General features: G+C 35.5%; 1 protein-coding gene across 1 annotated transcript; it reads left to right on the top strand.

The window, feature by feature from the left end:
* Positions 1-12,917: 12,917 nt before the first annotated feature.
* LOC110372149 (ADP-dependent glucokinase) lies at positions 12,918-15,558 on the top strand. The gene is made up of 3 exons (XM_021328711.3): positions 12,918-13,443; positions 13,679-14,124; positions 14,294-15,558. Exons 1-3 carry the CDS (start codon positions 13,109-13,111, stop codon positions 14,983-14,985), a joined length of 1,473 nt encoding a protein of 490 aa, XP_021184386.3. The 5' UTR covers positions 12,918-13,108; the 3' UTR covers positions 14,986-15,558.
* The last annotated feature ends 850 nt before the right edge of the window (positions 15,559-16,408 follow it).

Genomic DNA, 16,408 nt, shown 5'->3' on the forward strand with positions numbered 1-16,408 from the left:
AATTCTATTTAATATCTAGTTACTGTTTATGAGATGCCAAGTACGATAGGCATACTACATAAGTACGTATTATAATTTAAATTAAGCCTAGGTAAACTTAATTGTGTACCTAGTGTAATTAGCAAATACCTGATATAAGCCATTCTTTGTCCTTTTTTAATTGGCCCAGATAATAAAAAAAACATGAAACCGCAAGATAGCAATAAAAAAATATAAACTTGTTCAAAAATTGGGGGGAAACATAATAACACAGAAAAAATCACGTTATATTTTTCGTATTTTTAACCAGATACTTATCTAATGCATTATGCAGTCATTAAGGATAAATTAGTATAGAGGTAAAATAGCACATTTCAGTAAAAAAATATGTCAGTTAATACTACCTACTTTTAATGAAGTCTAAAGCCTCACTTCAGTCAATTCGGAAAGGTCACAAGAATGCCTTGCGGACCGGTTTACTTGGAAGAATAGGTAAATCCTTATTTCACTACTTATGTAATGATACAATTAATGGCTACATTATTTATGGCAAAAACATGTAAATAACAACACCAAATTACTTCGGAATGCCACCCGAGGCTGTGATTTATTTGCGAACATGAAAAAGCTTAAGTTGGTACCCTAGTAGGTAAAGTAGGTACTTTTAGTATTCAGAAACCCATTCAACAGTCAATTAAAATAACGTTTGTTTAGAAGTTAAAACCGGATCAGCATTGCCTTGACATGCACATATGTATAACTGCATAATATGATTTTATTGCAGTGTTATGTATATAGTTACCAACACCCATACCATGGCAAATCTCTCTAGCTTGGGAGACACATCAGCAGTGGATGTTTCATATTTTATAAAAAATCCAGTTAAGTTTCGAAGGATAAACTGTAGGTCCCGGTTGTCATTGAACATCTTTGACAGTCCTTACGGGTAGCCAGAAGACGGTGACTAACCAGTCTTACCTAGGCATGTTGAATTGCTCGGGTTACTGGGTTGAGGAGGTCAGATAGGCAGTCGCTCCTTGTAGAATACTGTGGTCATTGCATTCGGTAAGACTGGAAGCCGACTCCAACATAGTTGGAAAAAGTCTGGGCAGTTGATGCTACAGTTTATATCCCCTAATTCTTCATATTTCCGTCCTGATTCCCATGTCTATCCGACTATCCGTTACGACAGTTGATCCCAATTAAATAATTATGGGTCTATTGATTGATGAAAGTCCTGAGCGATTGATTGCCCCAATTAGCTCATTGATAGCTGCTAATCAACGGCTTAGAAGCTTCAAATGAGGTTTGACTTTTTATTCGTTAATATAAAGGCGGCTGCCCTGTTTTTAAATCATTACATCCATCTTAATTAGGTAATTATCATGTTTTTTTTTACTGCGAACGATTTTCCTAGACAGGTGTTAAAGAAAAAATAAGAGAACTTAGTATATCAAAATGGCAAAAGCTGTAGGAAAAAACGTTTTCATCCCACCATCTCGGAAAGAGTAGTTTTATCCTTTGGTATCTGAGTGCAAAAGCCGTTTTTATCCTCTAGAGCGGCAAAGTGATTTGAATTTAGAACATCGTGTGCAATAGTCCATTTGTGACAATCTTGATAAGACTTTTCAAACAAATACATATTAAATAAATAAAATACTGCTTAAAATAATTATTCAATTAATTAAGTAATTTTTATTATTGTTTTTACATAGATTTTTAACCTCGTTTCATTTTTAAACTGCGTTTTCAAATAAATGAACTTTAATACGTACTTCTATTTAATTTGATACTCATATGTGCGCGCCATTTTGTTTTTTGCATTTCCTCGATGAGGTGGGATGAAAAGTTACGTGTTGCACTCGAGTGCAAAGATTTTTCACCGTGTGCTCTTGGTTATAATTTTACGGCTAGGGTTAGGCATATTATGTACGTAACTACACGTGAAAACTTATTCAACAAATACAAGAGACTGGTACAAAATTAAATTTCATGCTGTCAAGTGCAGTTTAAAAAAAAGAACATGAAGATATAAAAATAAAAAAATCAACGCACATGCGTACAGCCAGCAACATTTTAATTAAAATAAACTCCACACCACTCCTCACATGGTGTGTTATATTTTCAAACCTATTCAAGAAATTAAAATAACAATAATGGATATAAATTATTGTATAATAACAAATAAAAAGGCTAAGTTTAAAAATATGTTTAATTCATCTCGTTGTAAAGCAATTTCTTCACGGTCTATGATCTTGGTAAATTAGTTCATTAATTCTTGTTTTACTTTAGGTACCTTTAAGCTGTATAGGTAATGTGTTGGATATTTATCTAATTAAGAAAACATACCTAAATACTTACACTGAACGCTGCTGAAATTATTTGAAAACAATTTCATTAATACATACACACTTTCTGGTCTCTATATTAATTCTTAAGAAAAGTCCATTTAAGTTTATACCTATTCTGAAAACTTAATAGCGTCTTTCCAGTGGTTTCTTGAAAACAAGCAAAATGTATTGAACCTTCAGAATAACCAACGTGTTGCTTTATTTAATAGTAGATACATATCTAAACCTCAAGCTTTAATTTAAAAGCGTTCATAAAATTAACGGCATTTTTGTCGTATTTCCAGAGCAAAGAGGCGCCTGTTAGTCGTTCGTCGCCAATTAGCTGACTGCCGACTACGCGGTTCAATTTGATCTAATTCACGTGGATATTGTGACTGGCAGCTTACTATCTTACGATCTTCTGAGGATAATCGATTGTAGTGTATCGATTTAATGGCTTGATGATCGAGTCCGGAAACGTTTGCTAACAATCGGTAATTACACTTATGTGATTCTGAAGTCGGATCTACAGTAATTACTTATTAAGTTTTAATGCTTACCTAAATATTGCATTCGCAATTTCTCAATGGTTGACAGCATTTTTGCAATAATAATTGTCCTTCACCATGGTAATTGGGAGCTTACAATACAATGAAGCGCATCTAGCCAATAGGTAGGTAAACCTTACTGCCAGAAATATTCTCACAGACACTTATAGTACGAAGGTTACTAAGATCTACATACATGATATATATACTTTGGTAGCTTCTGCTTGCTACTTAAGAAATCACGCTTCTCTAGGCTAGGGCTGCCATCCGTCCGGGTTTCCCCGGATTTGTCCTCGATTGGAGGCCGTCCGGGGTCCGTCCGGGCGGGGTTTCAAGAAGTGTCCGGACACTTTTCATGTTAGGAAGCACCTTATGGAATTTAAGTATATGGTAATAGTAAATGGGTAAAAAATTGGGTCTTGTTTTGTTTTTTTTTTTCGGCTTCGTCCGGGGAAAATATGCGATTAACGCCAAATGTCCGGGTTTTTTTAAGGTTAGTCCGGATTTGGTGAAATTTGAGATGGCAGCCCTACTCTAGGCTTCTCGTGGAGCAGAATGGGCAAAAAGACTTTTTGACTAAAACTCCCCCAAGTTTCTTCTAGAGCTTTTCGTATTCTAGAGCCACAGTACCTAAGTCTTTCGAATCCTGGAGTCGAAACTCCCATTTCATTTCTCATTCCCATTTCATAACTTGCTATGTAGGTACCTACTCTACTTACGTCATTTCGTAGGTAAGCCACACTAATATTAAAAAGTGCAGCTTAGCTTTGGTCTACGAACGCTTTTTTTAGTGCATTGCCCCTAACAGAGAAGTGCATTGTCACATGCAGACACGATTAGGTATTGGATTACAAAACTATGAATAAAATTATCACACTACATTATTAACAAACGTGTTAGATATAATGCGCAGGTTAAAAAAATATCTGCCTGTATAATTTCTAAGATGCGGTTAAAGTTTGAGTTTATTTTAAAGGGTTTACAAAATTCGTCAAACTGAAACAATTACAAATAAACGTATGAGCATAGGTGAAGACGTAGGCGGAACCTAGTGCAAGGATCTTTATTAGGACAAAAACTTTACCTCAATCGCAAGAATCATACTCATTATTTATTCAGCGATTTAATTAAGTGTAGATAGATAAAAGAGATAATCTGACTAAAAAATTTCACGCATCGCTCAATGCAGATAACGTAAAACCACAGAGCTGAACCAATAATGTCTATTATCTTCTTAGTTTTAAAACAGTTTGTGGTTTTTTCAGCTACCATAAAGGCATGAAGCACTTAACATTATTTTTATATTTGCATATTAAGCTTCACGTGACTTCTCGATTTCTCGTCAATTATTCGCTATTAGGACGTTGAGAAACCAAATATGAATTTCTTGAACCTAAAAAAAATAGTATGTCTTTATAGTCTCGACTTTTTAAAGATGCAAATCTTCAAAATTCAATCAAATTTGGAACCCGCGGCCCTTAGAAGACTTACCTAATGTAAATCTTGGAACCATTAAAAGTAAAAAAATCACCAGTAATTAGGCCCAAGCGCCATAGTGTGAAATGACACTAATCGTTAGTAACTTGAGAATAATCTAGTCAATAAATGCACCCAACTATGTATCAACACTTGATTAACATTCAGTTTTAAATGACTGGCCTGTCAACACTTACAACCATATAGAGAGACGAAATTACTCCGCTTTGGTATCACACCTAGAAATCTCATACTATTTGCATTTAACTCGGGGCTAACTCACTTCTAGATATTGTTTAGATCTTTGTCAGTTTTGAAGCTGGTATAATGTGATATAATTACAAGGTTTTGTAGATCCTTGACAAATTATTGGTCTCCTGTTGTATGCAGGCCCGCCGTAAGCGGGCGTGCAGCGCGTGCACAGCACGCGGGCGGCACATCCTAGGGGGCGGCAAATCTATCGAGTTATCACGTAATATTTAAAAAATACAATATCTTTTTACTAATGATTTGATTTCAATATTTCCGAACACAGCAACAGCGCTAAGAATATTACTTACACTGCCGGTTTCAGCTAGGTACATCTGTTGAAAGGTCATTTTCAAAATTAATGATTCTTAAAAACGATTTAAGATCAATATAGCGTGGGCCAAATGCTATTTAGGGGGCGGCAAAATTAAACCAATAAAATTTCAGAAAAAGCCGCCCTAGTTTTTGTCGTCTCCTATCAATTTTGACTGTTTCACCCTTTGCATCCCCAAAAAAATGCGCGCTCGCTGCGCTTGCGGCTCCATGACAGATATCGCATTTTGTCTTTGTTTAATTGTAGAGGCATTCAATTCCAAAAAAACATTTTTCGCGCACGTCCGCTATGGCTTTTTATGATAATATGTTTACTTCATGAAAACTCTAAGGAAAAAATCGCGCTCGCTTCGCTCGCGGCTTTTGCATTTCACTTCTGTGCATATCTTACTTTTTGACTTTGCTTTGTTAATTTACAGTGGTTTTATTTGTTTTGTGTCCTTAGACTTAAAAATTTTCGCGCTCGCTCCGCTCGCGCTGTCTTACATATGAAATGTGCCTTATAAGTTTTCAACGGGAAACCCACCAAATAACATATTTTACTGACTTTAAACATTGTTATAAATATTTAAGTGCGTTAGTTTAAGTTAATCACAATCTTTCAATACATAGGGGCCACTTGGGTAATGATTGCACTGCATTGATGCCCTAAGCAATTGCTTAGTTTGCTTATGGGCTAACCCAAGACTGCTTAGGTTACTCTGAACATTTCAAGTAAATAAAAAGTTATGTGTAATGTATGTTATGTATTGCAATAGTTATTTATCCAAAAGTAGGTGGGTTTTCTGCAATCAGAGCGGTGCATGTACATATTTCTTTCTGTTGGACACGTAAGATGGATATGAATGGGCGGGGGAGGGGAGGGGGGTCCGGACCCCCTGGATCCGCTCCCGTTATATGTATATTTTTTGTCAAAACGTATGTAGTCGTAGGGCGGCATAATCAGTTTTGCACGCGGGCGAACAAACAGCTAGCGGCGGGCCTGGTTGTATGATAGTCATACTTAGGTATAATGTGACGTTTATAAACTCTTTTGCAAAAAAAGCGGGCACCTACGCGAAATCTTAGTTTTAAGGACTTTACGTGTATTTCAAAGGGGTTTAATGATTGTAGTATGTTTCTAGCATCAAAAGGGTTAGCCAAGCATGCGTGAGAGTGTATTCTAAATTTGAATTTTGTACAATTGCTAAGAAATTGGTTAAACCTTGTTTTGGACTAATTGCTCGCAGAAAGTTCGTCGGTGTTTTTAAAAGCTTATGAAGTGATTTTCAGAAAACTGATAATGCAGTTTTAATTAATGATTAATGTACCTTTTTGTTAGATCAAAACATTTTTGAAAAACTATGCGTGTTTGATAAAATTTTCACCTGCTCTAAATGGGCTATACTGATGATTGATGGCAATGTTAAGAGTTTCGGTATTTTAGTGTAAAGCGTTCTTCTGTTTAGATATTATACCCACGTGTTTTAAAATATCGCTTTTTCATAATTAAACACTATTTAGAGGAGTATCAGTACATTGGGCTGCGACAAAACCAATTTAAAGTAAGCAGTGCCGATCGCAACTCGTCTCCTATCGGACTTTGACATTAAAAAATACCAAATTTTGTGATAAATGTTAAAATTAACCACATGAAAAATGATGAGGAGGATTTAAGCTATCTAAAAAGTCTAATTATTGCCGCGTTGAAGCTCTCTATAACTCCATAGGTATCGGGCAACTAAACGATGATTTCGCTGAAAGGGAGTCAAGAATTCAAAAGTATTGACCAAACGTATGTTTCTTAAGAAATGAGCAGTAAGCCAATTATTGTTATGATTTAAGCAGGAAAGTGCTGTAGATGCTAGGAAATCTCGGTGCAGGCAAGTTTATTTAATAAAATGTCAGTGGGATGAAAACACGCTATTTGAACGCTCAGACTCATAGATCTTTGGAGGTCTACGGAGTTTCCCAAGAGACGAGGTTGTTTGAAAATCAGTGATTACGAGACCTTAAGACCTCGTGCTCACAGTCTATGCGCTATTTTCTGTATTTTGTAGAATTTCAAGATTTTTAAAAATGTTAAAGTCCGAAAGGAGACGAGTTGTGATCGGCACTGCTTACTTTAAATTGGTTTTGTCGCAGCCCAATGTACTGATACTCCTCTAAATAGTGTTTAATTATGAAAAAGCGATATTTTAAAACACGTGTGTATAATATCTAAACAGAAGAACGCTTTACACTAAAATACCGAAACTCTTAACATTGCCAACAATCATCAGTATAGCCCATTTAGAACAGGTAAAATTTTATCAAACACGCATAGTTTTTCGAAAATGTTTTGATCTAACAAAAAGGTACATTAGTCATTAATTAAAACTGCATTATCAGTTTTCTGAAAATCACTTCATAAACTTTTAAAAACACCGACGAACTTTCTGCGAGCAATTAGTCCAAAACAAGGTTTAACTAATTTCTTAGCAATTGTACAAAATTCAAATTTAGAATACACTCTCACGCATGCTCGGCTAACCCTTTTGATGCTAGAAACATACTACAATCATTAAACCCCTTTGAAATACACGTAAAGTCCTTAAAACTAAGATTTTGCATAGGTGCCCGCTTTTTTTGCAAAAGAGTGTATGTTTGAATGCCACCCTATATACCTAAAGAAAGCTGGCTAGTGTCCATTTCGAACAAAACTAAAATAATAAGTGTCCGCCCAACTAGTGTTTGCTCTGTTAGCTCTTCCAGCATGAGATGTTTCCTAATTATTATTAACTGATTTCCCAAAAAGAGGTTCTCAATTCGCCGGGCTATTTTATTCAGGGTAGTATTTAAACGCAAATCAAAAAATATCCTTTTTCTATGCAATAAGATTCCGAATTCCCATCAAAATTACTGATTGCACAGCAAAATATTCAACTCAAAATATCACTAAACACACTACAATTTATTTTCGCAGCGTACAGCGATTTTTCCTAAAGCAAAAGCTTTTTCATCAATGCACAGCTAATAATCTTAATGCACATTATACATGTTAACTCTTTTTCTTTTAAATATAGCTTCTATTTTTATATTATTTACAGCAGTTTTTCAGAATGAAACAGCATTTTATTTGTCTCAGTCATCTTATTATTTATTAATTACGGCATAATGAGACCAGCAAAATAATATAAAATTAAATACAAAATTGTAATTTATTGAATTATTAAAGCGCGTCTTGCTTTCGCGGGGCGTACACGTTTCCTTTTTTGCCCTAATAATAATAGGCAACATTTTTAGCTTCTGCAGCTGGCGCCACGTACTTGAGTCGGATCGCAAGTCCGATGATATGCTTGCATATACATACTATAGTTCTTTAAAAAAATAGGGCTGGTGCATTGTCAGTCATTGTCAGTATTTCCTTTTGGCACACATTTCATATAAGTAGTCATTAAAAGGCTACTACTATAATATCATATTTCAGAATGTTTATAGTCAGAATCATCTTTTGGCATAGTTTTGGAATTTTTATTTTCCTGTAAGAAGCATGCAAACAAGCCTGAAGCATGAAAGCAGGCATGCAGCATGTAACCAGGCATGCAACATGGAAGTAAGCATGCAACATGCAGCAAGCATCACTTCTGTCACGGCTCCGGCGCTTCGTGGCTCCGGCGGTCAAATGCGAGCTTATCGTCGCAGATGATTTTCACGCTCACCACCGCAGCTTGGCTTACTGGCCGGCCGAGCCGGCCAGCCTCAACCGCGTTGGCGAGCGTTAAAATTACTTGCTCCTCAGCTCGCAGGCCGCCTCGCCCTCCGCGCCTACGCGGTTTTGAATTGCACTCTAGGGTAGGGCAGACAAGACTACGTGGAGTCGGTTTTGCAGCGATTTGTTTTCGTTACTAGCTTCAATTTTAATACAATATTTTTAATTGAACTCTATCTTACTCACTCGCGCCACTCTGCACTCCAGTGACGAAAAAGCGCGCGAAGCCGCGAACCTTTTTCAGTTAATTTGTTCTGTTTTTAGAAATAATGCAATGTGACAGGATTTTTTTGTTATAATAATCATTTAATTTGTCGAGCATGGCTTCTTGAAAATTAAGACAAATATGATGAACAGGTTTTGTTGTACTTACTGGTTAATATGCGACTGGGATAGTTATTTTGCTATGAAATATGGAAAATTTGCTGTGCAGTCAGTATTAATGCTATGTATGTAGTATTTTTGTACAAGAATAAATTTAAGTGTATTGCATTATAATAAAAAAAGCAATGTCATATTGATGTATAATTTCGAATTATCTGCAGTTTGAGTGTTGTTAAACATTTAGTTTATTTGTAGTGAACTAAGTTATTTGATGTAAAAAAGAATATAAATGATGAGTATTAATTGATAGGCGATTATTTATTTGATATGCAATTTATAATATCCCTTTTATTCATCACTAGCCGTTTTCCCGCGGTTCCACCCGCGCCCCGTGGGAGCTACTGCCCGCACCGAGATAAAATATAGCCTATGTTATTCGCAGATAATATAGCTTCCTAATGGTGAAAGAATATTTAAAATCGGTCCAGTAGTTTTTGAGTTTATCTATTACAAACAAACAAACAAAGTTTTCCTCTTTATAATATTAGTATATGTAGATAGAGGTAACATGAAAATGTGTGGTTAGTGAGAAACTAAATAAATAGAATGATCTTAGTAGTTACTTACCTGTTTATTTCTCCGAATAGATTTGATTTAATAGCAGTTTGAACGTCGCCTTCAGTGTCCAAATGTTATGGAATGGATATCGATAAACGTGCCTCGCTAGAATTAAATTTTGTCCGTCCTAATTACTGGACACCTTATCTAGAGATGCTATGAATCTATGTCTATGTAGTACCTATCTGCGTATATTTTTAATCAATTGCTGAGCTGAACTTAGGTGCAACCATTTACTCGTAGGCAGCGCGTGCTGCGGTCAGCCGCTTTTCATGTAATTGAGATTTTTTTAGATAATAGGTATACTTATTTATAAAAAAAAAACACTGCAGCTTGTAGGCCAAGGCCATTAACTAGTGTAAAATAAATGCACCTTTACCACGCACATATGAAAATAACAAAAACGTGCATCATCCAAAATCCTAGAAAACTATGAATAAATTGCCAGTGTCATTTATTTTCCGTTGTCAACCTGCTCTATATATTTTTCATCCGTAATTACTATTTGCAATTGAAGAGTCACATTTTCTATAAAAAGATTGCGTATAAAATGTAAATTGAAATAATATTGTTAATAATAAACAGTAGGCAGACGTAATCGCTTGAAATACGACGGCAAGTCATTCATTTCTCTCGAACTGGTAATCCTGACCTCAGAGACATGAATCATACGACCCGATACTGGCGAGCCTCCTACGAACATACATGCAATGAACTTCGCCAATTTACTAAGAGTAAGTATAAAAATTCGTGGACTTTGTCGGAAATATCAATAGGTATTGCTTCTGATAGTGCATTACTCATAGACTGAAATGAATGTGTGAAGGGTGTGGCAACTTAATAGCGATAAGCTCTCAATAGTGCTGGTCAGATCGACTAGTTGTCACAACCCATATTCGAGATGCAAAACTTGCTTTCGTCTGTTCACAATTCTTTACTATTTTTATGGGGCTAATTGTCCTAAGTTCATACCATCAGAGGTGGCAGCATACCTCCACCGGCGCCAGACAGTTACACCACACACAGATTTCATCTCCGCGTTATTTTGGCGACAATACGTGACTGTACCTTATTTGGAACCTTTATACTTTTTCAGCCTGACTTGTGCCTTAAAAAAATATTTATGTCTCTTTATGGTAGCAGTAGTGTCTATTGTTGTTTTAAGATGTTAAAATTACAGAGAACGATGATAAAATCTTTCCTTTTAAGGTATTTTTAAGGCGATGCATAAGCTTTATGCTATCATTTTAATGACATAGTGAACATTAAATATCACCTAAAAATTAATGCTTTGACCGTAGTGTCCCCTTTATTTCGTTTATATACAGCTTCTGTACAGCAACAACCTTTATTAAACGAGCCTACGAGGCTACGAATACATATTTGTAAATCAGATAGCAGAGTTTGATATTATAATTTACACAGGCGCTTAACTCAGGCCATTAGGTTGCTCATCGTTCGTTTTAGTTAAAATACTGAGAAATCGTTTCGATACGTTTTATTAATTCTAAAGACTTTAATATATAAAATTGCTATAAGAAAAACATTTTAGAATTTGTATTCAATTGCAAGCCACTTGAATTAAAGCAAGGGCCAGCAGTATGACTCTGTAATAATAACGGGAGCCATTAAATATTTATACGAATTTTAATTTCACCCAGTTACAGAGCGACAAACTTGGAAAAGTAGGTAGGCCAAAAGGTCAAGTAGCTCCAACAGATAAAAATAAATTGCAACACTTGAACTTTGTTAAAATTAATTACGATACACCGTGACACAGACAATTTACGCCTAAAGCTCTTAACATCATACATGCTTCCATTTTAGGAGAGCGACGCGACCGGTTGTGCCTTATACGGCATGTTTTTTGGCTTTCGAAAGCATTCGCAAGATATCGGAGTCCGAGGATCGCGTACTCCTTAATGAAGTACCTACTTACATACCTGTAGATAGCCAAATGTTAAAACAATATTGATGTTACGGACGCACCAACTTCTCCGAGAGTTACGCGAGGAGTGAGCCTTATCGCGGTTTCCATCGGTGATTTGTTTGCAGAAAGTATTTTGTCGGTCTTCAACAATACCTGTGCGTGAACGCGAACAGGCTTTTCCAATTTACACTATCTGTCTTCGCTTCTCGAAACATTGGCCGTTAACGGCACTGGGACTTGACGGTCTTTTACCTTCTTTTTAGTATGCTATGGTTGATTAATTGGTTATAGATAGATCAACAATTAACCACTTTCGGAGCGAATAGATTTTTCGGCTTAGGAGCAGGGTGTGAGGGACCACCAAAATTCTTGTCTACGACTTTTATGAGACACATCACGCTGTCGCAAGGCGTAGGGTTAGCGAAAACGATTGAACTTTTTTAATTTCTAGCTGATAGTAATAAATAGAAGTGATAAACCCACTTCCATTTATTACTATCAAATTAAAGAATCAAACCTATTTATAATTTTTGACGTTCATAAGTGCATATAAAGAGCTAAATGAATAAAAAATATTTGACTTTGACTTTGAAAGAAGGATTAGCGATGGCTGAACAGATTTGGATGAAATGGTATAATCACACAAGCCATGGCTGATATCAGAACATAATATAATCGCCTACCTACCTACCTACATTAGTAAAATAGCCCAGAAGCTTTTTTTCTACTTTCCCATCCCGATCCTGAAAACAACAAAGTAAATAAAATCTAACTAAGCCACCATAAAATTATACCATATATAATCTTTTCCTTCTCGTCTCAATCCATCCTAAGGTTGTCTGGAAGAGATCGCTCTTAGCGATAAGACCGCCCATTATGTCACCTACTTTAAATACCTAGTTTAAGATCAAAAATGTAACATTGGTGTACCTAATAAAGAATATCTATCTATCTATCTATCTAAGGATAAATCTGAAATATATAAAACTTGCAGCAGGAACTCAGGGTTCGTTTTTGCACTTCTCATTTGGGTTTTGCAATGAAAGTCATACATCAAGATAATTGTATATTTTTACTGTATAATCAACGAAAGACAAGTTATTAGAATAGCGGGGATTTAATATTTCTACCGAGTTTTCGTTGAACGACCGCAAAATTCTCTCTCTTATGTTTTTTTGAATGTTGCCAGCGCAGTGGCGTTCGGAGATGCCACAAAAGCATTCCAGCGATCATTCACAACAACACAATTCAACATTCACATTCACTTACAGGAATTTATATTTTTTGATATGATGCGTAAGGTACAAAATTAAAAACCTGCAGATTTACAATTTCACAACATCATCGCTTTTTCTGTGCTGTCATTGTCATCACAAATGTCATACGATCGATGGCCAAGTGTCAATAATTTGTCATTGTCTTTCAACGTCATCCTGGGGTCGAACTTTTATATTAATTATTTAGATCGGTAATCATACTAAATACATAAATGCCTGTACTAAAACGATGAGGTGACGTGGATCTCAATAAAACTAATCACTTATGCATTCCAATCAGTAAGTTACATACATAAATATATTATATTTGTACGATGGCTGGTGTTCCGGTGAAGTTTGGTTCGATATTGTCGTTCTGTTTCGTGCTGTACGCTGTTTATTACCGCAAGAATGACATAGGTGACGTGAGGCTATCTCCTGTGAAGGAGCATCTGCTATTCCTAGAGAGTGAGAACAAGGTTGGCGCGGGCATACGACAGCCGAAAGTCGCGCTTGGCTATGGCGCGTGTCACGATCTGTTCGTCAACGCCACTTCGTTACTGAACTACAAAGACCTGAAAGGAAGCCCTGAACATTTCAATGAGATCTCGAATAAGGAGGAGTTCCTCAAAAGTTTTGCGTATTTCTTCAAACATGGCGCTGCTGCCGAGTGAGTTATCTGTTATTTAAATGACCATTAAAATGTATGTTTAACATTTGGTACACTTAGCATTGATAAGAATTGCAAACAAGGCTACATGTTTATGTGTAATAACTGCTCTATTATAGCCACTAAAGTTACTATAATTAGGTTTAATTTTCTTATAATTTTTTTTCTACTTGACCTTCTTAGAACCATAAACATTTTTCACATTAATACTCAAGACTTTTGTTCTCAATTTCAGGCGCTTTGTATCCAATGGAAAGCTGTATGATGAACTCATAGAACAGGCTTTAAAACTGCCTGACTCAAGATGGGCCATTGGAGGCAATGCCCCACTTATGGCCAAACGGTTTTACATCGAAGGGTGGAAAGTGCTGTTTGCAGCCAAAATGAGCAAGAAACTAAAGAAATACATTCCTAAAGATATTCAGATTGTTGGAGGAGAGGACAATGAGGTTGTGAAAGATGATGTGCATATGATTCTGGAGTACAAGGCTGATGAGGAGTTTGGGACCCTGAAGGCTCCCAGAGCAAATAGATACATAGTACATAATGATGAGAACAACCCCCTCCTCAGCTCTCTGGAGAAGTTTGATGAACACTTGCCGGGCTTCAGCCCTCACTTACTAGTCATTAGTGGACTGCAGATGATGGATAACTATCCTTTTAAAGTTGGAGATGGTAAAGGTATGTCATACACTACCCTATATAATATTTCCCTTTAACTGTTTAAATGAAAAAAGATACAGCCAACTTTAATGTTATGATTATAATAACATGTTATCTTATTGTCAGATAGGAATTAATGCTTGTTTACAAGCAGATAAAAATAATCATTTGTTTGTATTGATTACAGACTTAAGAGCTGAGAGACTGGACTTAGTTAAGAAACAAATACTATCACAGCCACTGACTACACTGGCTCACTTTGAAATGGCAAGTTATGTGGACTTGGAGCTCCTGAAGCACCTCACTACCAAAATATTGCCATTTGTAGACTCAGTTGGAATGAATGAACAAGAATTAACAAATTTATACAGTGTGCTAGAATATGGTGAAGTCAGTATCGTAGCTGACTCCAACCCAAGAGTAGCAACAGCCTTAGATCAAATGAGAAAAACCTTTTTATTGATAAGACGTCAAAACGAACGATACCAGAGCAAACGTAAGTTAACACGTATCCATGTACATACTCTTGCTTATCAGGCAATAATGACTGTTAAAAACTCTGACTGGAAGAGAACTGAGGCAGCCGCAGCAAAGGCATCATTGACAGCTCACAGATATGTGTGTAACAGCCAAGACATTCTCTTGGATAAAACTAAGCTGTTGCTTGATGACAGTTTCTCAACTACCACAGACAATGATAACACCAGCAGGGTGTTCTTTGAGCCCACAAAACCAGTATCTTGTTGGGACGAAGAGGTGGATGGTGAGAAGGTTGATATCTGTGTGGCCCCTGTACTTATATGCACTGAAGCTCAGCTCACAGCTGGTGCTGGAGACAATATCTCTGCAGCTGGACTTGTACTGCAGGTTGAGAAATAAACTTGCCACATAAAAAAAATGTCTCCTGAATTTTGTTCATTGACAACATTTTATTCATTCCATTTATGTATGTATTTGGTGCCATCTATCAGGATGATCTTTTACTGAATATACATGTTTTATCAAGTAATAATAATTATGAGTAGGAATTAATGAGTTATTTATTAATAATAAAATATTTTATGAATCTATTAATTTATTCAATGGACAGAAGTACAAGAAGACTGGTGGATATTTATTTTAATATAATTGTTGCTTGTGAATTGTATTTGGTTTTGCAATATGTACTGAACTTATGTTTCTTTTTTTTTTCTTGCTATATTTATTATTTGATCTTGATGTGAGCACAAGAACAAAGTTTTCTTACCTTTTGTAAACCATTCCATTGCAAAGCTAGATATAATAAATTTACTTATTGCATTTTTTTAATTCAACTTGATGTTTAAATGTGCTGTTTCTTGCAATAATTAATTACTATTAGAATTAATAATTTTTGCAACATTCCTAAATTTGACTTTGACTATTTTGAATATCTGGATGTTAATTGTTTGAATAAAATTCTTTTATACAAAATGTTTTTATTTATTAAATACTTATGTACATAGTTAGTATAAATTGTTAGTTGTGTACCATTCATTTTAAAATTAAAGACTTGAGTATTTAAATAAGAGCTAGGAAAAAGCTTAACAGCTTATTTACATAGTACTCAACTAAAAACAGGGAATTTATACACTCATTTAACAGATCTCTTAAAATCATCATGTATGTTTAAAAATTAAACTAACAAAATGAAAGATATCTAGTTTGCTTGAACTAGACTGCCTGGCTGAAGTTCAATCTATAGAGTCACTGGAAGATAGTAAGATATGCAAGTTAATAAATTTTGCAAAGCGATTTTGCGAAAATATGGGTGTGTAATGCAATTTAACTCTTGTTTTGAAACTTAAGAGAGTTAATAATTTTTCTAGAAAATTTATATACTTGTAGGTCTTGTTATCTTCCAGTGACATGTGCACGCCAAGATTCAGGCTATAATACTTTTTATACTCATTTTTGTTTTCAATCAACTTTTAACTTTTTTTATTCTTAATTTAAGAACAAAACAATATACCTTAACGCCCCTGTAATTACCCGTGCTATCTATGAGCCACTTCCTGCGTGGACCATGGGAGTGTCCCCTGGCTTTGGTACAGGCAACACAACAGTACAAGAAAACCAATTATTAGTAAACTTAAATAACACAACAATTTGGTCAGTGTATTCACACAATGCTTACATACTAGGGTAGGCAACTTTATGACTAAATACTAAATCAAAATGTGGGTAATGTAACACTAGAAACATATTGGCAATCTAGAATAACATTACAGCTAAATACTTATCTACTAATTGATGGTGGAACTGGAACTCATTTGAAGATCTT

Source organism: Helicoverpa armigera, chromosome 16, assembly GCF_030705265.1.
Source record: "Helicoverpa armigera isolate CAAS_96S chromosome 16, ASM3070526v1, whole genome shotgun sequence".
Lineage (NCBI taxonomy): Eukaryota > Metazoa > Arthropoda > Insecta > Lepidoptera > Noctuidae > Helicoverpa > Helicoverpa armigera.